The sequence below is a fragment of the Triturus cristatus genome, chromosome 6 (genome assembly GCF_964204655.1).
Source record: "Triturus cristatus chromosome 6, aTriCri1.1, whole genome shotgun sequence".
Classification (NCBI taxonomy): Eukaryota; Metazoa; Chordata; class Amphibia; order Caudata; family Salamandridae; genus Triturus; species Triturus cristatus.
Window position 1 is genome coordinate 298318138 of NC_140589.1, and position 24636 is coordinate 298342773.

Consider the following 24636-nt stretch of genomic DNA (forward strand, 5'->3'; position numbering starts at 1 on the left):
ATTTCCCATCTCTTTCTACTAAGGCTGCTACCAGTGTGACCCTGCCCTTTAAAGGGAGTGAGCCTTAAATGTGTGCGCGCGTGTGTGAGAGAGAGAGTGTGTGTGTGTGTGTATATGCACACACACACATTTACAAGTCTACTGTATAAAGGCGCATATTTACAAGGCTATGCAAAAACCAGGACAGGCAAGATATAGAAGTAAGACTAAAGGCTTTAGTCCTCCTTGGTTTTTGGTCCACAAAATCTGGTCACCGTATCTATCTAACATAGTTCTCGGTGTTCGTGGTGGCGTTCACAGATAATGGGCGGGCCACAGTTTTTTTTGGGGGGGAGTTTATTAAGTGGCTACGACCCAATGTTTTGTAAATGAAGTGTAGATCCTGCAGAGAACGTTAACTAGGATGTGAGACGTCGAAATGTGAAGCGCTATAACTGCAACATTTGCACTAATACGCTTTAAATTTCGAATACGCGAATAACACCTGCATGCTCTGCCGTTTGCACCTTCATTCAGAGGTGGAATTTCATTTACGTTGGTTTGACAGAGATTGGGTTTATGCTAGAGTCATACCTCTTTTTATTTGGATGTTTAGTTTATTGTATATAGAGTGAAAACTGCCTCAAAAAAGTAAAATTTCATGGTGCGCTACAGGCAAAATACAAACTTTAAACTTTGACACAACTTAAACGTCGCTGCTGACAGATGTTATGTGTGTTTGTAGAGCGCGCTGTCACCCGCGAGAGTCTCCCGGCGCTGCACTGGCTTCGTCTCAGGGGGAGGGGTGGGTCGAAGAGCCAGCTCTTCACCTTCTTGCAGAACTCAGACAGAGAGGAGGCGGCTCTGGTGTGTAGCGGGAGGTCGGTCCCCGCTCAAGTGACGATTGAGAGGGCCCGACCTCTGGCTCGGTCTTCAGGAATGCGTGCTGTGGATGTGTACTAGTAGGAGTCCGGCTGAGCGGAGGTGTCAGCTGGTTGATGGAAGGAGATGAGGTTGTTCAGGTAGTCCCGGCCTGTGTTGTGAGGTTCTTTGAATGTGTGGGTGAGGAGTTTGAACTGAGTGTGCTTGTGTAGTGGGAGCCAGTGGAGGCCCCTGGAGTGGGATGTGATGTGAGTCTTGCTTGGAAGGTAGAGAATTGGTCTGACTGCCGCATTCTGGACGGTTTGTGGTCTTCTGGTTGGTTACTTGGTGATTCCGGCGTAAAAGGCATTCCCGTAGTCCAGCCTGCTATTAAGGAGTGCACGAGTGACGGCTTTTCTGGTGTTGCTCGGGAGCCATTTGAAGATCTTCCTCGGCCTCCTCAAGATGTGGAAGCAGGAAGCTGTAACAGCGCTGTCTCGTGCGGACATTTCCAGCTTGTTTTCGATGATGCTGAGGTTCCCGGCGTGGCAGGTGGCGGTAGTGGTGTATCCAAGGTTTAGTCTGAGAAGTACAGTATGTGCTGTGTGTCATTGTTGTATGAGAGGATGTTGGTGTCGTAGGTGCGTATGGCTTTGACATTTTGAGTCATATATGTGTTGAAGAGCGTAGGGCTGAGGGATGAACCTTTTGCACTCTGCGTATGAGTTTATGGGCCTCTGAGGCATACAGTGTTAGACTGACCATTTGAGTTATTTCTATGAAAAAAGGATCAAGTCCAGCAAAGGGCAGATTTTGGAATTCTGATGTTTTGTAGGCGTCTGATGTGGTTGGGGTGCGATACTGTGTCGAAGGCCACCAAGAGGTCCAGAAGGATGAAAGCTGTTCTCTCTGTCAAGGATCATGCAGAAGTTGTCTGTTGCGTCAATTAATGCTGTTTCCTAGCTGTGGTTGGGTCTGAATCCGGACTGTGTTGCTTCTAGGATCTGGTGGTTGACAAGGTGGTCAGTGAGGCATCTGTTGATGATTTTGTCTAAAACCGTGGCTGTTTGGTAAGTGGGACATCTCTTTGTAGCTGTTGAGTGTGGTTTCGTCTTCAGAGCAAAAGTGCATCAAAAGAGGCAACATATGATGCCAAAATAGACTCTGTTAACACATACACATGAAAGCTAAAACATGAAATAGCATCCATACACGAGCCTTTAAAACGTTTTCTTGTGGCTTGTAGAGAACTAGCTTCCAGAGGCAACAAATAAGTTAACATGTTAAATGACTGCACCTACTCCATGCTAAATGCAAAGTGCTACACTGTGCATTGATGTGTCCTCCAGGGCACCACATGCCGCCATTATTCGGCTTCCCCTACTTGCCTTCACTCGGTGTTCCTGGTGCATTTCATTTGTGGGGTCATATGCCCAAGCAATATTTCAAGTCTGGGCTCGTTGTTGCTGGTCTTACTTGTCGGGATGAGGGAGAAGGTAAAGTTAATAGTAATACCCTGTTTTGTGAGCCAGAGAGGACAGGGCCATGGCGAGGACAGGGCCATGGCGAGGACAGGGCCATGGACTGGGTGTTGAGAAAGCCATGTCTGACCGCACCCACTATGGCCAGGCACTGCCAGCATTCTAAAGGAATTTGCCAGGGCCTTAGTTAAATAGTTTGATGAGCCTGGCTGAATGATGCTGGGGAGACAGGCTGCAGCAGAAAATAATTTCTTACTATTAAATCAGAGTGATAGCACCAAAGCATTGCAATTTTAAATATAATTTGCTTCACGCATGAAACATTGGCCGAGCAGATCTGAGTGCTGTGATAGTGATGGATTCTCACAAGGTAGAGTCGCATTTGAGGGTTTTCAAATGTGCTTTTAAAGTGGTTTACTGCACTTAAAGGGAGGATATCTTGCTGATTGCACACTTTTGTAATGTCTCTCCCGCTAATCTAGCATGATTGTAATGATGGGCACAATGTTAAATGCTTGAACAGACTTTCCTCTGCAGTCTGTAGCCTCTTCCAGTCAGTGCTGGTTATGTTTTTTTCTCTTGCCCATCCCTAATGCTGTGTTGAAAATTCATTTTCCAGTCTCGAACTGGTTAAAAAAAAAGAGATGGAATGACCATATCTCGGCACTGCTGATGATACTTATGGAGTTAAATTTTTGCAGGATGGTAAACTCAAATTACTGCTCTCACGTTTTCAAGATAGGTCGTGACCGTAATATGGAACTTTGACTGCAAAAATGAGCTAAATGCAGTTTTGGGTCATAAACTGCGTCTGGAGGAGGGAGGGATTATGGGTAGGGACATCTCAGACTCCGACTGGAATGAAATCGTGGCATATCCAAAGAAGGTCTCGAGAAATACAAGATTGAAATGTACACAATTTAACTATTTAAACATGACATACACGACACCCCATAGATTGCATATAGCTTACGGCGGTGACCCACATGGCTTCCCTAGGTGCCACCACCTGGATGCTGATTTTATACATATGACGAGGGAATGCACGGTGCTACGACCCTACTGGGACGGGGTCATGTCACCCTGGGGTATACATTGGAACTCACCCTTGACATGACAGTGGAGATATGCCTGTTGGGGCTTTACCCACTCCGACCCAAATGAAAAGTTGGAACCAAATTAATTGACCTGGCCCTGGCACTAGCAAAAAGACAGATAGCAAGAATATGGACATCCATCACTGGACCCTGTGGGTCTATGGAAGGAGCTCCTTGATGCTTGGGAGCACCCGGAGAGGGAGCTGGAGCATAGCCTGGAGCACGGGGGAGAATCAGGAGGGTAGGAGGACACGAGGTCCCCAGGGCGACACCAGGAGGTCGATGTATCTGGATTAGGCTCCTCGAATGTGGAAATGAACCCCTCACGAAAACAGTGCCGATTTGGAAGACACACGGGGCGGTGTGGTAGGCGGACTCCCACCCGGAGCCTTGTGTGCCCCACCCCAGTAATGTAGGGATAAGAGCATTCGGTCATTTCAATGACAAAGAGAATTCAGGGACTCTTACCCCCTCCCGGACCGGTCCCAATCCACACATTTCGGAATCATTATTACATTGGGCTCCCTGCACTGGCTTTATTAGGGTCACACAGCTGAGAAGTAGGTTATAGGCTACCTCTCAGATATACTCTCCTGCTGAGGCTGTTGATGTACCGTAACTGTATATGTCCCTCACTATCATTATGAAAAAATTGGACTCCAAGGATAATAAATGTGATGAGCTTGTTTGCATTGCTGGATAACCCATGTATCGTCAAATATTGTTTAATTTACATCAATGCAAGAGAGCTCTTACTTTTCTATTACGGAACTACTGGAAAAGTGATGTACGAACTGTTACAAATGTACTTATCCAATTGTTGCATATGATAAATGTCAAAAAAAATATTTTAAAAAAGCAAATAATTCAGGTTTGGGTCATTTAGAAACTGGTTAAGTCTGTATTTGTTCTCTGGTATGTTTTATCAAGTATTGAGTCAGTTCCGCAACACAACTCGGGGCCTACACCAGGGACTGTTCTTTCAAGCAGCGCAGCCAGCTTTGGTTTTAATCAGTTAGTGCACTTGCTTCTCACCAAGCTGGGACATACTGGACCTTTTATTCACCCAGAAGGTGAATGGAAAGAAGCTGATACCTTTCATGGACCGAACAAATGCCTATCTCTAACTCAGTCTGTGCTAGTGCACCCCAAAGAAGGCTGCACAGTGAAGGCTGAGAGCCACCTATCTAAAGTTTCTGCTTCATTCTCTCTTGATACCTATTGACAAGAACAAGCCCGGACACAAGTCCTCTATTGCAACATCACAGCAGCACGTGATATCATAGTCCCCAAATAATAGAAGTAAAAGAAACCTGATTTAAAGCATATAATAACAAACCCGAAAAGAAGACTTTAACGAAAATGGTGAAAGACCAAATGTGACTATGACAAAAGTCAATACAGAATGTATATGAGAGGATACCATCATGCTGGCAAAAAGATGAAGAAACTGTACTGTAGTGACTAGCTCGTGGATGCTCTCATCTTGACATCTAAATAGTATTGCATGGACCAGAGTAGCATGAATGTGCACCACAAGGATCATCTGCTCTTTTCTGTTCAGTGTGCGAATATGGTAGATACCTGGCTTAGACCGCAGAACATCACCAATAAAGCAACCTCTGCGACTAGAAAGATGAGTGGAGAATTGCAGTTGTATTGATAATTTTGGATTAGGGAGAGCCTCCTATACCTTTATTGAGTCGGAGATCCTATTGTTTGGATACTGGGAACTAACTGGCTTCCATTTACTTGGCCTCATGGTCTAGAATTTCCCCATTCCTAAACTTTCATAATCTGCTTATAAGTTGAATACATAAACCTAGGGACCCTCTGAAATCTCAGCTCTACTCCACTCATCAGTGCAACGTTGAGAGGCAGACTGCATCAGTTAAACAAGCTCAAGAAGATATTATTCCTTCTCTAGTCTGACCATGGTGTGGTCATCTCAGCAGGACTTGGAAGACATGGTCATATAACAGCTTTGAAAGCCCTACACTGGCTCCCAGTATAGAGAAAGCATACACTTCAACACCCAAATCAGGCCTTCCAGGGTCTGATCCCAAGTCCCTTCAGAAAGTTACCTCACATTTTCTCTGCTAGAGCCCCAATTTGGTTAACATTACCACTTTGATGTAAATATCAGTGGCACTAAAACAAAAAATGAGAGAACTTAATTGAAAGCGACTGAAGGAGTGTTCTGGAACAGACTTGACTACACATTCAATTCAGACAAACGGAGATTCAAGAAAGATCTAAAGTTCTTCAGGAAAGCATTCCAGTAAGATTTCTGAATCTGTACCTCGTGAACGTCGCCACAAAGGGCCATGCCCTTCAGTTTTGCTAGGGCGAAGACAATGAAGGAAGTAGATGCACGCCTAACAGCACACCCATATAGATCATCACTGAACCATTGTAAACCATGACTCTTGCACTTGTTCACTAGTATTACATCAAACCGAAATCCTTCTCATCCTGGCTTGGGCAGACTGACCTAGATGCATTCAGAAGTAGTCAGAAAAATAAACTTTTTAGAGTGTAACAAAATTCCATAAAATCAATAATAATGACAAATATTTTAATCAATGAAGCCTTAATATATAAATAATGGCAGTGTCTCAGCCTGGCATCTTTCATCTCTTTATTTGATCCTTCTAATCACTACGTTGTCAAGATTATCTCACACTGCTAGAGTGTTCCACAGTACATTGAGAGTAGGCTTCTATGAACAACTTGTGTTCCATGAACTGTGGTAGTCATTTGGCAGTTTGTGTTCGAAGTTCTAGCATATCCATTTCTTGATAACTGCACAACACAATCAGTTCTTTATTGCAGTGATCGCATTGTCCCTTAGAGGTAGACCTTTGAATGGAACACCTTGTCCCAGAAGTCAGACAGAGGATTAACTGAATCTACATTCACAAGTCATTATTTGCTTACACCAGATCCAAGGAGCCCTTGCTGTTCGAAAATCTATTTTCACTTTTGAATCCAAAAGAATTTCAAGCATGGCAGTGGAAAAGAAGGAGAAAACGGCAACACTGCCGTCCATTTCCAGTGAAGAAGCTGGGGTTTGGCCAATGCCACTGGTGTGATGCAAGATGGTCATCAGCATATGCTGTGCCACCTCTTTTTCGAGGTTTTCTTCAAGTGCTTCTGTAAAATATCCTCTGGAAGCAGTTAATCAAATGAAGCCTATGTAATGAGAAATTTCACATAGAGAGAACAATTGTGTTATAGCATACAGTAAGACACAATATATGTTTTGTACAATTTAAAACAAGCGTATAAAATGTGTAATTTTAATAATTTAACGCAGTACAAAAACTTGTGGTTGTGTTGAGCTTGATTGAAAGCCAGGAACTTTTTTAACTCCTGTTATTATTTTGTGTTCCCTGTAGACTTTTGCTGATGGGTGGCTGTGAGACGAGTCAAGATGTGTCCAAAGCTGCACAGTGTGGAATATCAGCCTGGAGAGTACTGTCCGGCGCCCCCTACTATAAGCAGGTCACTAGTTATGAAGATGATGTTGCCACTGTGAGTAACTTTTTATTTCTATAAATCGGTCATTTTAGCATTTTAGAACTACATGTCACTCATTGTATGCCCCCACAATTTAGCCTAGGGTAATTTGGAGTCATCACAGTAGATTCCTCCACAATGTTATTTACCATTTTATTAAAGGTTCTGACAGTAGTACAATACATTTGAATTATATGTTGCATAGCTTTGTTCAGAGTTTATCAGCCTTGACAGAACTTCTGGCAAATATGCTGGCTTCTCAAAAGACCTGCTTATTTTTGCACATGTGTTGATGTTACTTTAAGGATTTATAAAAGAAAGAACCATAGACCGAAATATTGGAGGGTGAAGGGCACTTGTGTAGAAGGTGACTGACACCACAGATCTGTGCACATATGTTGTATATGAACCTGGAGTTACACCTACTGTTCCTTAGTTCCACACAAAAAAAAACATTGTTTATTTTTTTAAATATCTTTATTTTTCAATGTTCCTGTGCACGCCGCAAGGCAGTCACAGACAAGGCAGGTGATATAAACATCAACATTATACAACAACTTGGCTTTACACAGAGCGTTCGTTTTAGCGAAGTAATAATAGCACATTGGAATATAGAGAGAACCTTTGGTAGCCATACTCTATTCTATAGTCCCATCCCAGCTTGTATGCGGAGACTGGGCGGTGTCTTTCCTCCCCAGGTCGGCACCTCCAGACCTGTGAGGCGCGGTCATTACAGCACCGCCCCACTCATCCTGCCCCCTGCTCCTGGACCTCCGTCCCTCCATCAGTCAGCCCTTACAATCATTAGAGTGAGGGGTCTGCTTCGTCAATATCTCCGTCTTCTTTGTCCGTCGCGTCCGCCCCTGAATTGGTAAGGCATTAGTGCCCACCTCTCTGTATCCTCCTGGGCATTGTCATCAGTTCTGACCTTCTAGAGGTGTCTCTCCTCTGCCAGTGCCTACTCAATTGTGTCCCTCTGCCATGTCTCAGCTGTGGGCATCCTACGTGAGTTCCAGTGAATGGTTATGCGTCCGTTCCCCAACACAAGCCCCAGTGCAGCAAACTTAAATGGCACTTTCAACTTCCTAAGCTTTGGGAGGTGCCCCAAGAGGCACTGCTTCATATCCTGGATGAGTGGCATCCTAGTTACTCTGCACAACTTTTCTAGTCCTGTATAGGTCAGCCCTCCCAGAGCATGGGCACGAGAGAGGCACTGTGCTCAAGGCATTTTGGACAGACTGGAGGTCGCTGCAGGAACATTCTGTGCATCCTCACTGGAGTCAGAGTTGACTGATGCAGTACACGTAAGTGTGCCAGTTTAAGCTAGGGATTGCTGGCCATAGTGTGCAGCAGTGCACACACAGTTTCCCATTCCGTATTCTGCAGGGGATCACCTAGACCTTCCCCCCCATTGTGATAAAACCACCAAAGGGGGATGCGGGGTCTAAATCTGTCCTTCTTTAACCCCTTATTAAATCTGAAAATCAGATGCCGACTTCCACCACCCTCTATCAATATCTCCAATGGTTGTGAGACCAGGAGCGTGTCTGAAAATCATGTTCAGGTTTCACGGACCTTACTGCTCAGTTTCAGACAACTTCTAATGCCTCACATGCGGCCTCACATGTTATGAATGCTTCTGAGGGATATAGGTCACCTGATGTAATACAGCCCCTTCCTCGCCATGGGGTCAATGACATGGCGCGCTCTGTATCTCGAAATGGCTTGAGTCAATCCAGCCTCAGCGCTCTCAAGAATGGTGACCTTCGCAGTATACTAGTAACTGTCGTGTCCTGCCACTCTAACAACTATTGTTGGTAGATGAACATTCAGATTTGTTCTCCGCATCAAGCACTTATGCAGCATATTTATCTTCACCGAACTGTCCAGCAACGTATTTTCTCAGTTCCCACCCTCTTCGCACCACCATGCCGCGTGCTGGACCTGTGATGCCAAGTAGTATAATTCCAAGTCTGGGAGGTCCAAGCCGCCCTCCAGCCTGTCTCTTTAGATGTTGGATGCGCACCCAATTGCGTCTACCGGCCCATCGGGGAAATTAGGATTGTATCCAGCGTCTTTAAGGTTGAGCGTGAGAGATAGTCTGTCGAGTTTTGTAGAGTATATAAACAGCGAGGGAGGAAAACCATGTTTGCCAATGCCATCCTGCCCATGATTGAGATTGGTAGTTTGTTTCAAAATTTAACAGATGCCTCTAATCCTTTGAGTACCTTACATTTGTACTCCGGCACATACCCACGTATTGAAACTTGCCCATTTCCCACTGCAGGCCCACATTCAGCAGGTCATCTCTGGGCACTCTGGCATATGCTGACAGGGGTAATAGAACTGTCTTAGGTTTGTTGAGCTGCAATCTAGACATGCGTCCAAAGCAACGCAGCTCAGTCATTAAGGTTGGCAGTGCCTCCACAGGGTGGGATAAGTATATTAAAGTGTTGTCTGCAGGAAACAGTCCGACCACGCTTGCCGTAACCACGTTTATGCCTTAACCCCGCATATGCGGTGCGCTGTCTAGCTGATAGCTGCCGGAAGCAGGTAGCAGCCATGCAGCAGGAACGATCGGGAGAAGATGTGACGCAGTGAGGTAAGTGGGGCTTGGGCTGGGTTTTGGGGGGGTAGTTTGTCTGGTTTGGGGGGGTCATAGTAGTTTTTTGGGCTGGGAGGGGCTCAGGGTAGTTTTTAGGGCTGGGGGGCTTGGGGTAGTTTTCAGGGCAGGGGTGTTCAGGGTAGATTTTAGGGCTGGAGGGTTCAGGGTAGTTCCCAGGGCTGGGGGGATTTGGGGGAGTTTTCAACGCTTGGGGGGGGGGAGGTCGGTTTGTTATCAGGGCTGGGGGGTATTTTTTTAGAGCTGGGGTTAGGGGGTTGTTTTTTAGGAGGGAGGGGTAGTTTTAGGTGTTAGGGCAGGGGCTTGGGGAGCGTTTCAGGGCTCAGAGTGGAAGGCAGCGATCGTAATACTCTATAGGGCTTAGGGTAGTTTTTAGGACTCGGGGGGGTCGGATGGTTTTGGGGATTGGGGAGGGCGGGGTCGTTTTTAGGGCTCAGGGGGGGAGGTCGTAGTAGTTTTTTAGGGCTTAGGGGATGGCGGGTAGTTTTAGGACTGGAAGCAGGGAAGCTTCAAGGTCTCCGAGGGAAGGGGTTGGTTTTCTGGAGGGAGGGGGGTAGTTTAGGACTCGGGGGCAGGGGTCGGCGGTTAAGACTTAACTCCCAAGTCTTAACCACCGATATTTGTTTAATATACATGCCTTAACAACGCATAGTTCCTTGTAAAGGCATATTCGTGGTTAAGACTTGCGTTGTTGAGACTGCGTGGAACCAGCTTGCATGCTAAACGCATAGGTGGTCCCATCACACAACTGTTGTCTGCTCACATTGACACTACATGATTGGAGGACCCCACCTTAATTCCCCAGTCTTTCATTGTGGCTCGGAGTCTAATGGCTATTGGTTCCACCGTTGGAGCACTACTGCCTTGACAGCCAGGTCTGATAGGAAGGACGCTTCGCCTGCTTGGTTTAGCAAGATATGTTTATCTGATCCCTCTTGGGGTGGTACTGCTTTGTTACCTATTCTGAGGTCAGGAATCTATGTTCGTATTATCTATCTGAAGAACAAATTACTTGCCTTCCATTACTTTCTTTCTGGTGGATACTCTATCTAACCACAGATTCCTCACTGCCCTCCCACCTCCCTATTCTTTGGAGTGGCCTCTTTCCAACATCCCAAAATATCCCAAGTTAATACAGGGCCTTTCCTTTCTCTTCCAGGTGAGGTGACTGGTCCCTGATTCCGCTCCTTTAAGTCTGAAGAACATTCATAAAATAGTTCTAGAGCGCACCCAAAAGACTATAGTTCATGCTGTGATTACCTCGTGACTGGATTATGCACAGCTCTTATATCTTGGCCTTCCTGACTATTTCCTCTGTTGACTTCAGGTTGGGCAGAACGCAGACACTAGATTGCTTCTTAATCTTCATAGACTGGAACCTATCACCTCCCATTTGAGGAATTTACATTGGCTCCTGCTGTGTGTTTACACTTTTTTTAAATGCCTGCTGCTGACGTTCTATTCCTACCACAATAGAGGTCCCAAATACTTGATGGAAAGAATTACTCCTTGTCTTCCCTCCAGATCTTTGAGACCATCCAACCAGCTTTTTTGTTGCAAGTACTTATTGTGCGATGTGCTCAAATGGGTGTTCCCTTCTCTTTCTTGTCACCTAAAATGTGGAACGGGCCTCCTTATTCCAACTGCTTAGGGTTGACAGAACAGCGTTTTAAAAAACTGCTGAAAACGTAGTTATTCTGCTTCAAATACTTCCTTCTATACCATTCACTTCTATGTTTTTAGAACTGGGACGCCCTGTGGGTAGAGGCACGCTGTTACCGACACTTGGTCGTGCTCTGCGTCTAAAGGTGTGAAAAAGGAAGAGACAAACTGATATCAGCCCGCAGGGTTGGCTCTAAAATGTAGCTGCGCTCCATCATTGTGGGCTGTTCTGAAGTCCGTGCAGGCTGCACGACGCCTCCTAGTGGCACACAGCACGCCTGCTAGCGGCACACAGCACGCTTGCTAGCGGCACACAGCACGCTTGCTAGCGGCACACAGCACGCCTGCTAGCGGCACACAGCACGCCTCCTAGCAGCACACAGCACTGCTACGAAAAATCTCCTGATCCAGTCTAGCGCCTGGGGAATATTCTAAGGTGAGGAACCTGCGGTTAGACAGAGTATCCATCAGAAAGAGCGTTACCAAAGGTAAATACTTTATGCATCCGGTTTATTGCAATTTTTGAGAGGAAACATCAGCTGAGGCGCATTTATTCACAAAAGTATAGTTTAAACAAGTGTGCATGCCTTTACAATCACACAGTTTGAAGAATTTCAGGAGAATCGCTGGCTGGTTTAATTCAATCAAAAGGTTTCTTGTGACATACGTGAAAATGATACTGTAGGTTCATGCAGTGCTGAACTTAAACAAAATGTGTACGGTTTAATTCATCCGCTTAACGTTTTCTGGTGAGCACTGATACATTAAAATATGTGTAAAGAAGCTTATGTTGTCCCGGGGGAACTCCATACAACCGGATGTTTAATCATTGACACTTGAATAACTTTCGCTGTTCTCTGGATTTGTTGAAGTCCGCTCCCTCCCGAGGTAGAAAAATAATCAAGAATTGTGATTATTTTTTATTTTTTTGCTAACACTGCGATGCATGATATCCTTTTGTTCAACAGGCGACGAAAGGAAGAGGATTAATGAGGATTATGGACTTCCGTTTATTCAGCGGACGTGGGAAAGAGCAGGTATTGGCGCTTTCTTTAAGTAATGCATTATTATTGCTGCAGCCTGCCCGCATTGCCCATCGTTTCTGTGAATACCCTACACGATCTGAAGAAGGCAGTCATTGATTTTTAAGGTGCCTGCATCCTCTAGAAACATTGCAAGTTTTCATTAAAGGTTTACTTCTAAAGATGCTGGTATATTGCTTTACGTTCAATATAAAGTTTTTTTGTAGAGAGTCCTATGTAAAGATATAAGGACGTTTGCTTATAATGAATGTAAGTATTTCTGAGCTGCTTGTGGTTTTTAGGTCGAGCATTCAAGACCTCTTATATATACTTTAGTATATACTTATTCGGTAGAGCATTTGAGACCTCTTGTATATAGATACTTAGGTATATACTTGTATATTAATATATACTTATATGTGTATGTACTTTGTGGGCTCTGGAGATCAGCCCTAGGACTTGTCTGCTTCTGCTTAGGGACTTTTTTTTCTGTTCAACTGCCTCTATTTAACTGTCTTAATAGAAAAGGACCAGTAGAGGTTGGTAAAATACCAGAACTGCTTTCTGCAGAGGGACTTTGTTTTTTATTTTTCTGGCTACTGCCTGTATTTAACTTTCTTGATAGAAAACGACAAGCAGAGGTCAGTAAAATACCAGAATCACTTTAGCATTCTCTAGATTCCAGTCCATAAAAATTCTTTCACGAGCACCAGCAGACAATAATATTTTTTTCAAATCTTGTATTTTCAGTGATCTGACCACAGAAGGCCCTAATTTTATATTAAAAATAGGCAATATTTCTCTCCATGTGTTCCCATACCTGGCGTGTCGCACAGTTTGGTGCTTATTTTCCCTCCATGTTAAAGAACAGTAGATGGTTTAGCACCCAGGCTAATGTGCTGCATAGCTAAATACATTTAAGGTCCCAAAGGCGAGACTGATTGCATTACAAATGCGTGTAGTATGTAGTGCACACATTTCTTTTGTAACCGTCTGAAAATGTAAAACCTCTGTACCCTGCATAAACCTGCCACGCTACCCACGTTTTGACCTTGCCTTTTTCTCATCAATTGCTATATTACATTCAGTTATGTTAATAACATTCTAATATAATGCACCAGCACCCTTATGTATTTGGGAAAGACAGCATTATGAGATTTATAAGGAATTTGCATCCAGAAGGAAGGTATAGACACTTTTCACAAAGCTCAGCTTTATAGTGTATGCAAGTGAAAACATCTTAGAAAGTTCGAAGGTGATCCTCGAGTTTCCCGGTAGCCAGTGGAGCTCACAGAGAAAGGGTTAATGTGGTAACTTTTTTGACCAGTAGTAAGTTGGCACCAGAGAGTAGGCTAGCTTTGATGGGTGCCAGAGCTGACTGTGAAGCACCAACTAAGATTGCAGACTAGAAGTCTAGTCTGGAGACAAAACCATAGACACATTTTTGCAGGTGATCTTTGGAGATGAGTTGTTTAACTTTCTTCAGTGAGTGCAGGAGGAAGTTGATGGACAGATTGTAAATGTTCATTGGCAAATAATTTGTTCCTTGGATTCCATTACTTTTCCGATTCACATCAGATTTGAAACTGTTAAGGGATTTTGATTGGAGTTCTTTATTTAAGGAAGGTATTGTAGAATGAGTGATGTTTCTCTGGTCTTCAGAGAATCAGGAAAGACCCTTTGGGAGAGAGACGCACTCTTCAAATTTAAGCAAGTGGATTCAAAGATGAGAACTGTGTCCTTAATAGCATTGGCCAGAAGGTGGTCCATATAGTAGTTTGTTGTTCTGGGTTTCCCTTTGATTGAGGAAAGAACTTAAGTTGGGATGGGTGTGATGGTGATTCCTGTGTTTGTTCTTTTTAGTGGTGGTGTGTGGTTTACGGCGATACTGATTTAATTTTCCTTCTAATAGAAAATGCTTTGTTGGTGAATGAATTAAGTTGTTCTTTCTGTTTGGCATCGGGTGGTTGGGGTATAGTTCAGTTGGAGAAGTGGTGTTTGCCTTAATGTGGTGAAAGAGGCAACATATGCTGTTGAGAGCAGAATGTGTTCATTCCAAATGAAATTTGATGTCTTACTACATCGTTTTTTAGTTTGGTGAAGAAATGTTTATGAAGAAATCGTGGTTTTGCTGCATTTGTTTTATATGGATGGGGATAAGAATGTGAAAAGAGAAAAATATTTGAACTGATTTGTGTGGTCCTTTACATTTGATGTCACTGAGGTCAGGGAAGGTGGGAGCTGCTATTTCGCTCTTGTGTGTGGACTGGGAAGTGTGTTGAGTGAGGCTGTGTTATTGAGGTAGGTTCTCAAGAATCAAACAAAATGGGTAATAAAAATAATAATAAGCACATTTGTGAAAGCGTGGGTATGCCTAACGGCATGTCCCAGCACTAAGAAAGAAGAACCAGAGAGGAGCAACACCACCTGGTAGCACTAGCGGATGCCGTAATCAATGCTAAAATCAGTAGAAATACATATTTCAGATACTAAATTAGGTTAAATAGCGCATATTCAGTGAAGTTGGCAGTAGAATTTGCTTTGAACGTCTTAGGATGATAAATGGCATGTAAGTGGATTTTGTTTGTTTGGGAAACCAGGATACTGATTTTGAGTCGTTTGACGGTATCCTAGCATAAGATAGAAGAACGTTTATTTACAGTAAAAGGCCTCTAAAAATATATATTTTTCTTAGCATTTGTGCAGCAGTCTCATTATGAAAATCCTTAACCTTCTACCGGTACATTCTGACAATTCATAGATTCACCTTTGAATGCCATATTATTTGTCATGAACATAGCATGTGAGGTCAAACCCCAATCAATTAACCACATACAAAATTAAGACAAAATACCCCCCGGCCACCACACGAACAGAGGTTCAGTCTACTTGAAGAACCCTCACACACCCACCACAGCTTTCGCCCTCAAATGTGACGCCCCCCTCTTACATATACCGCAGCCCCTCAGTCATGCAGTCTGAGCCTTGAAGGACATGTTATCTGTGTCTGCTCCTTCCCCATGTAATTCAGGACTGGCTGCCATGTCCATGTGATGGTCTGTTTCACTTAATGCTATGAGCTGGCAATCTTTCCACCACCATCGTCTTCCCATATTCTCAAGCATCATATATGCCATGTCGGACTAGCAGTGTGTTTCCAATGCCCAGCTAATGTAAGACGGGCAATGAGGAGGAGTTGGTAAATCAGTTTCCGTTGTCATCTTCCTACCTCCTCCCAGCCCGCAGGCGCATGCCCAAAGTCGTGGTTGCAGAGTCTGCTGGTATAGAGAACCTCACAATTTCTCTAATATTGGCTAGCACTTCCTTCCAATAAGTTGATATTGTCTGGCAGGTCGAAGACACATGCAGAGTTGTACCCACCTTGTTTCATCGCCTCCTATATTTATTGGCTTTCTCTGCTTCTAAAACGATTGTCATGGCTTTCATTTTTTTCCTTTTCGCCTTTTTGACAAGGTGGGCCACTCTTCAGACATTATCAAAAGTCTCCCTTCTTGAAATAAATCCTAGTTGGTCCTCGTGTACCTGGGAGAAGAGGCACCAGTTGAAATACCCGATCCTTCATATGCATCTTAACATCAAGGTTAAGAAGTGTGATTGGTCTGTATATTAAACATTCTGTGACTTCTTCCATGGTCAGGGTGGCCCTACCTTTGTATCTGAAGTAGAAGAGTATTTTGCTAAGATGGGATGCCAATTTAGAAGCATAAATCATATATAATTCAGCACTGAAGCCGTCTGGCCCTGGTGCCTGGTTGAATTTTAGACACTTGATCGCTAGCATGAGCTCATCTCACTCAGTTGAGTCCCCCAACTCCTTGGTTTAGTCCTCCAAGAGATTAAGAAACAATAGATTCTCTACAAACAATCACACATTACTTAGTCCCCATGCCTAGACTATAGTTTTGTATCTGAATTTTAAGAAAAAATTGCTTCCTTTTCATTATAGTAGGTTATGTTGTCATTTTTGGTCTTGAGAACCATGGCACTTGTTTTGTTCACTTGAGAGTGCCATTCAAAAGTTGATGAGCCTTATCCCTTGTTCCATAAACTGTTCTCTTTCGTGTTAAAAATGCCTTTTCAACTAGGTTGATTGGCAGATTTCTGAGTAGCCCCCTAATACTGGATAGTGTCTCATTTGTGGTTTTCCTCTACATTCTCCCGCTACGCCTCATTTTGTGAATAGGCTTCGCTCCCTTTTCATAGCTTCAAACATAGACATCAGCCACCCCCGATGACAGCCTTACAAGTGTCCCTCATGGTGGGAGGTCAGCCTCTATTTCATTAGATGCCCAGTTTTCGTCTATGGCTTTTGAGATCTTTTCTCTAAAGAGTATCTCCTATAATATATATTTACCTAGTCTCCAATGTTTATGAAATTCTGTTAAACTTTTTACTATAATCCATATCAGAGACCGATATGGTGCCCATATTCACCTCTGTGAAGCAACTCTTGCTATGGCTAAAGTGAAAGATCATGTTGATCCTTGAATATGTGAGGTATGCCACCAATAAACACATGAATAGTCATTTTCTCCAGGGTGTGTAGCTGCCGACACATCTGTAACCCCAGCTCCTGCAACCAGTCTTTGACCTCCTGGGATAGCTCACTTGCCAGCCTGCAACTTCCGCAGATTTGTCCTGATCACCCTGCACGACAGTGTTGAAGTCTCCTATCAGGAGCTTTATTCCTTCTGCAAATAAAAAAATAAGACCTTCCCTTAAAATATGACCTGTCCTTGATTGTGAGGGTACAAGACTACTATGTTGAACGTGCCCCTACCTACCTTGCCCTTTATCATTACATACCAGCCTTCTCTATCTGCTTCAGTGTCCGTTATGTAAATAGGCGGCCACTCCGCTAGTCATGGTGTGTGCAGTCGGGTAGACCTGCCTAATGTAGATATTGGATTCAATTAGAGTCTTATAAACTTTTTACGTGGTTTTCCTGAAGCGCTACTGTGACAGCTCCTTGTGCTGCTAGGAAAGTATGTGCCTGTTTTCTCTTGCCCTTGAATCTAGCCCTTTGACATTAATGGATTAATGGATAGGGCCCGGAATTTGGCTTGGTAGTGTGTGTGTGTGTGTCCTGAAACATCTGTACATCAAGTCATATAAATCAATGATAACCAATTTTATTTCTTTGTCTTCGGGGCTTGGTAACAGGCTCCCTGACATTCAGGCCCCAATGGAGCCATGTTCATTTTCATTGTCCTTTTGATCCTTGGTGAAACCTACCTCTCTGAGAGCTATGAACACAATGCATCTTCCAGTCAAGGTGAAAGAACATGCCACATTGGAATGTCCATGTGAATCTTACTACTTGTTCAGAGTGTCCTTGAGTACTTTAATGGTCTTGCGTTTTTTGAAGTGTAAGTTGGGCGAGAACTTGTAGCAGGATCAGCCTGTTGTTTAAAAAAAATATTGGCAATTCCTTCTGTGCTTCTCTTAGTATCACTTCATTTTGAGGGAATGATGAAAGATTGAACACAATGTTCCTCGGTCTATCCATGTGTCCTTTTTTCCCGAGCCCAACCCTATGTGACCTCTCTACTACTACCAGCTGTCATTCCTTCATCCAGCGTACCTGGACAAATATTCGTTGAACTCACACCACCTGTATTCTCCTTCTGCACCTTCCTTCTTGTTCCTTATTCTGATGTTGTTTCCCCTCGCCCTGTTCTCCAAAGTTCAGTTGTAGGATATTTATTTGTGTTTCCAGGTGAGTTGTCTTATTTGATGCATCTTTCGTTATTTTTCCCGATTCCTGGACAACTCTCTCCATGTCCATTATTCTTGTGCCCAATTGATCCACATCTAGATGAAATAAAGTGATAGCTTAATTTATGCTCGTTTTAACTTTGCCCGTCTCCTTTTGGAGGTCCTCCCTCCATTCCTTTCTGAGTTTGTGTAGACACTATTTTAGGTCGTCTTTGGTCAGACCTATATCTTAATTTCTAGATGCCATGGTCGACTGTTTAGCCCAGTATGCCTAATCTGTCATGCCATATTTCCCTTGACATCTGGGTAGAGGATGAGGCGTTACAGCCAGAGCTGCAGACTTAGGAGCTGGGGAACCAGGTTCGAGTCTCAGCCTCGGCTCAACGTCCTGTGATTCTGGGCAAATCATGTAATCTCACTGTGACCTTGTCTAATGTAACTGGTTCTCATGTAAAGTGCTCCAATACCTTCGGGATCGAGTTCGGGCTATATAAAACTGCAAAAAAAAATCTGTTCCAGAAGTTTGTATTGCCCCTGTCGTCAGGATATTCAGTGCTTGTGGTGCACGTTGTTGCGCAGTTTCGAGTTCAGTTGCATGCCTAGGTCCTTATTTCCTCGCCATGCCAGATTATCTATTCATTATGTGCTTATTAATGACAGCATTGTATTAATTTGTGCATATTAATGAAACCCAGTTTCATTATCAAACTCCTAAACCTTCTACCGGCTCCTTCTGCAAATTCATATATCCGCCTTTGAATGCTTTATTAATTGTCATGAAGATAGCATGTGAGGTCAAATCTTTAAAAAAAAACAAATAGAAAGGCAAGGAATGGAAAAAGTACACCCCTCCCACCACACAAACACATATTCTCTGTCTACTCGAAGAACGCACACACACCCACCACAGGGTCTGCATTGAACACACTCAAGGATCTCTGGTCCCCTGGAAGTCTCTGTGGAGCACTTTCTGTGTCCTCCCTCAGTCATCGAGTCTCACTTTCTGGCCCTGCATCCTGGCTAACAGTTACTTTATTGACAATTGGGGACTTCATTAAACACTGCCTCTACAGGCACGGTTTCTCTGCTCTGCCCCTGTATCTCTGTCAGTCCTGGTTCGAAGTGTGTAAGTGTCTTTGGAGGTATGAGTGCTACTTCTTGTGCTGCCTGCGGCCTGCATCCACTTCCTTGCTGGTGCATGACTGCCTCCTTGCACTGCAACTCCAGGCTCCAAATGTGGCAGCCCACCAATATGTCCTGCCCAGAAACCCTCATCAACAACACCAGTGGGTGGGCCTCCAATGAACTCTTCCTCTGTGTGGTCCTCGTGCTATCTTTGGAGAGTAGGTGCCATTCTCACTGCCACTGTTTATTGCTTTTGTCTGCCTGTTGCCCCTTTTTGTTGGACCGCGATCCACAACAGTATCTTCAGGTTTGGTTGAGAACCAGTTCCTCCTTGGCCGATGTACCATCTCCATTGAGTCTGGTCGTATGTGTGCGGAGCTCAAGGATTCACGTCCACCATATTGCAGCACCAGCCATGTCTTTAAATGTGTTTAGGACAGCCCCCAATTTGAGTTTCTCTGCATGAATAAACTGTAACTATGTGGAAAGAACGTGACCGCCAAGTATTCATTGTGAATATGTATTTAGCCAGAATTAAGTGATTAACAAAAAATTCATGTTGTGCTCAACAATGAGGTTGTGAATTTCAAATTAATTATAGGTTGCGGATCTGGCATTTACAAGTGTTAGAAATGGGGGTCTCTAGTTGGCAAGGGTTTGCACCTTTGTCCAAGTAGGAACCCTTCTTCCTAGTCCGGGTAAGGGAGTTACATTCCTATAATAACACCGGCTCACCCCCATGGTAGCTTGGCACGAGCAGTGAGGCTTATCTCAAAGGCACTGTTTAAGGCATTTGCACATAACCAACAGTAATACAATACAAAAGGACACCACACCAGCTTAGAAAAATATCCAAAACAAGACCAAAACGATAACAATCCAACACACAGTACTTAAAAATATGTATACTTTGCGAGATATCCTTTCAATTGCAGAAATACCTCAAAAACCCAGTTCGTTCGATTTGGTAGCTCCGTCGGGGCTACCTCGATGCTGAAAACAACAGAGTCTAACAGTTCCAGCCGATCGCGTCGGTACGTGCCTGCAAAAGCGTGGACAGACTCGGTAACTGTGCCGTTCTTGTTGCAGCTGGCATGTTGGTGCGAGCCGGTTGTAGTAACCATTGTGTTGCAAAATGAAAGCGGTGCATGGAGCGGTGTCCTCTCGATGCGGTGCAGGCAGCGGCTCTGTGACGATCGTCCAGACGGCGTCTGTGAGACCAAAGATTATGGTGCAGGGTGAGGTGGTGCTCAATGCGGTGCTGGCAGGTTGCGCTGCAAGTGACGGAGCCGGTTAACGGGAGCTGGCGTTGGTCGGCCCAGACTGCTGTGTGGGACGAGGTGGTGCGTCGTGAAACTTATGAGTGGTGCCCCCAGCCACGATGCGGTCACAGGTGTCGAAGTCAGCAGCAGCGATGGCGTCGTCGAGACCAGGATGCCGAAGTGAAGCGAGGCGGTACGGAATGCCGTGCCCACAGGTCACAGTGCAAGCAGCGGCTCAGTGGCAGCGGCTGCGGTCGTCGGTGAGAACAGGGTTGCAGTGCGAAAGGTGGATGGTGCCTTCTACGGTATCTTTAGGACACAGAGCCAGCGACTGAGTCGGTGACGGAGTCAGTTGTGTTTCTCTTCTCTGTGGCAACTGAAACTGCAGTACCCAGAGATTGGTGAAGTCTTTGCAGTCCCTGAGACTTCAGAACAGAAGGCAAGCTCTACTTCAGTCCCTTGGAGATACTCGGCACAAGTAAAGAAGGTTTAGTCCAGTCCTTTCACTGCCCAAGGCAGAAGCAACAACTGCAGGCCAGCCCAACAAAGCAACACAACAGCAAAGGGGCAGTACTCCTCCTGGCAGCTCTTCCAGCTCTTCTTCTTGGTAGGTTCCTTGGTTCCAGAGAGTTCTAAAGTTCTGGGGTCTGGGCCCCAATATTAATACTCAAAATTCCTTTGTTCTCTCAGGCAGAGTGTGTCTGTGCTTAGTACAAACCAGTTCTGTCCTCTCTGGCCCAGCTTCATGGCAGGAGGTGGAAACAGCATTGTTCCAGGCAGACCAGGCCCATTTAGGTGCAAGGAAACATCCTCCCCCTACTCTAAATGCAGCCTAGGTCTATTCAGCCCAGCCCTGACTCATCCAGGAAAGGTAGGACAAAACTCAACCCCCCAGTGGCTGTCTGAAGAGAATGCACATCCCCAGCCCCTGTCACTCCAAAGCCAGACAGTCAATCCACAACCCCAGCAGAGGCACACAGGATGGCGAAGCAAGAAAATACCTACTTTCTAAAAGTGGTATTTCCAAACACAGAACATAAAAATCATCTTTACTAAAAGATGCATTTTTACATTCTGAGTCCAGGCATACTAAACTCAATTTCCCTATCTTGTCCCAATGGGACGTAATGCTTATAAGATGTTATAAGTAAAATTCCCATTCTTTCCTAGGGGACAGATAGCCTTGCAGTGGTGAGAAACGAAATACACTTTAATTCACCACCAGGACATGTCACACATAACAGTACCTGTCCTACCTTTAACATACACAGCACCCTGCCCACAGGGGTTCCTTGGGCCTAACTTAAGGGTGACTTAAATGTAAGAAAAGGGAAGGTTAGGGCCTGGCAAGTGGGTGCAGGAACTGCGGAGCTTGCTGTGAAAATGCACGTTTTCTTGTCTGTTGATGGAAACGTTTCTGTTGGAAAAAAAAGCCCTTCTCATATAATCTGTTCCCTTTCCTATCCTGGGTGGGGAGTTTCTTCTACCCTTTGGTGTAGTACCTTTCCAGCCCTTTCCCGGTTGTCAGGGGTTGAATGTCAGTTTGTGAATGCTCACAATTGTTAAAATGCGGTGGGTGTTACCAAATTAAAATCAAGCCATGCCTCGTAACTCCCACTTCCTGCCCCTTACGTGTGATTTATTACTCCAAAATTCTCCTAGCTCGTGATGGAGCAATCCACAGTAGTGCTAGGAATCTTTTGTGAACTCCTTGCAGCGTAGATGGTGTATTTGTGGCTGTAAATTATGTATCTGAAAGAAACACGTTAGTTGGATTCCTCACCTTAGAATATCCCCAGGCATCAGGCTGGATCCGGAAAGATTTTTCGTCAGCAATACCCCTTGCGCGTCGCTAGGCGTCGTCTGCGGCTCCGCGTCCGTCGTTGGCGTTGTGCCCCGGAATGACGTTGTCGGAGTACTTAGACGCCACCCTCGCGCGCTGACGTCAGTTCTTCTTTTTTCCGCGCCAGACAGCGCCGATCCGGGAAGAGCTTACCCCTTAGTCAATTTTTGACTAACATTTTTTGACTCTTTTTGGTCTTTGTCGACTCGACTCTGGTGCCGGTAGGATGCCTGGATTTAAGGCCTGTGACGCCTGTCATCGTCTGATGTCGGTGACGGATCACCATCGCCGGTGCCTTTACTGCCTGGGGGCCGACCGCGACGCGGAGTCGTGCCCTGACTGTCAGGCCTTGACCTCGAAGGCTAGGTGGGAGCGGTCCCATAAGCTTCTCGAGCTTCGGCACTCGGCTCCGCGCCGCTCACGGTCCCGGTCCAGGAGGAGGTCCAAGGACCGGTCGCGGTGCCGCAGTCATCATCATCGCTCGTCGGGCTCATAGTCTTCCAGTAAGTCGAAGCGATCCAAGAAGTCCAAGAGGCGACACCGCTCTTCGGACTCCCCTCGCCGGTCGCGCGACTCGGCCGAGGGTCAGGGTGGTCCCACACCCGCGGCTCCGCCGGAGCCGCAGGAGCCGCGTCCGTCTCCATACTCGCCGGTCCCTGGGACTGACGCGACTCCGGCGGAGGTCAGTGCCTTCCTCTCGGCCATGAGGGGCCTGGCTCCGCCGTCGACGCCTGCCAGTGCGCCTTCGGGCCCCGCGGGCTCGACTGGGCGACCTCGCGTGTCGGCTGCTCTGGCCCCGGCGCCGTCGACGACTTCGGTCCCAACGCCGCAGGTCCCCGAGGGATCCCGGCCTGGATCTCTGTCGGCACCGGTCGACCTCACGACGCCTCCTCCGCCGGCGCCGACACCGGTTCCACCTCCGGCACCGTCTCCGGACGACGCCGTTGCCCGGTTTAGTCCCTGTCCGGACCCGACGCCGGCACGGCGCCGCCCGGCGCCGCAACCGACGCCAATGGATGAAGGTTTCATCTACCGTCCGGCTCTGATCGTTCCTCCTATTTATCAGGATTTGGATGACGGGGGCGACTGGGAGGGGTCTGAGGACCCTATGGCCCTCCAGGGTCAACTTGCACAGGACTGGGCAGACAAACTGGGGGATGCCAGTGGTCTGGACACTTCGTCGGACGCTGGCTTAATCTCTCCTCCGACTGTGGCTTCGGAGGAAGGTGCAGCTTTTTCCGTGGTGCTGCACAAGGCGGCCGAAGTCCTGGGGCTCGAGTTGCCTGCTGTGGCCGTGAGGACTAATATCCTCACAGAGGTGCTTAAACCGTCAGCAAGCTCCACAGAGCCTCTGCTGCAGTTCAATGAGGCCCTCGTTGACGATCTGCAGGGCACTTGGTCCAAGCCCTCAGTTCCTCCTGTGGATCGGAACGAGGCCTGACGCCACCGCCCTGCTCCGGGCGACCCCAGTTTCCTGTCCCAACACCCCACCCCCGAGAGCCTGGTTATCCAGGCCTCCACTTCCCAATCCTCCTTCCAGTCCGCTCCTCCGGATTGGGAATCCAAGAGGCTGGAACAGTTTGGCAAGAAACTGTTCTCTTCCCTGAGTTTGGGCCTGCGGTCTTTGAACACCACTTGCCTCTTGGACCGTTTCTCCCACTCCCTGTGGGATGCGGTGGAGGACGTGCTGCCACTGTGTCTGGTGGAGGCCCGGACACGTCTCTCCCAGGCACTTGCTGACGGGCGAGATGCAGCGCGACATGCCATACGGTGTGGACTTGACACCACGGACTCACTGGGTAGGGTGATTTCCACCACGGTGGCACTCCGGCGCCACGCCTGGCTGAGGTCCACGTCTTTTTCGGGGGATGTCCAGAGTACCCTCATGGATATGCCCTTTGATGGCACTCGCCTTTTTGGTGAGAAGGCGGATAGTGCGCTGGCTCGTTTTAAGGAGGACTCCCGGGCTACGGCCACGTCCTTGGGTCTCTCAGCCCCACGGCCGCACACTTCCGCTTTTCGCCCCTTTCGTGGCCAAGGAAGGGGTGCCTCTTCCCGTCCGCCTAGCCACCCGCCTCAGAACCAACCTGCACGCGGCCGCGGACGTGGGTTCCGCCGTGGCGGTAATAGAGGACAACGCGCCGGTCAGTCCACATCCACCCCGGCAGCATCCGCCTCAAAGCCTTCCTAGTCCGAGCTTTCAGGCCCATTCCACGCGAGTGGGCGGCAGAGTTCGCCATCACCTCCTCCACTGGCGCGCCATCACTTCGGACAAGTGGGTGCTGCAAATCGTCCGAAGGGGCTACTCCCTCCCCTTCAAGATGACCCCTCCAGCCATGCCACTACAGTGCCACCGTATATCGGAGGACCACTTGAATCTTCTGCGTGAGGAAGTTACGGCCCTCTTGGCCAAACAGGCC

The 24636-nt window shown here is 46.3% G+C and overlaps 1 protein-coding gene across 2 annotated transcripts in view; it reads left to right on the forward strand.

Moving 5' to 3' along the window:
• Window positions 1-24636, forward strand: part of NBAS (NBAS subunit of NRZ tethering complex) — a 2067161-nt gene that overhangs the window by 466552 nt on the left and 1575973 nt on the right. For both annotated transcript variants that reach the window (XM_085610668.1, XM_085610669.1), the window contains exons 10-11: window positions 6820-6955; window positions 12194-12262. In XM_085610668.1, coding sequence (XP_085466794.1) covers window positions 6820-6955; window positions 12194-12262 — 205 coding nt within the window. The remainder of the gene's footprint in view (window positions 1-6819; window positions 6956-12193; window positions 12263-24636) is intronic.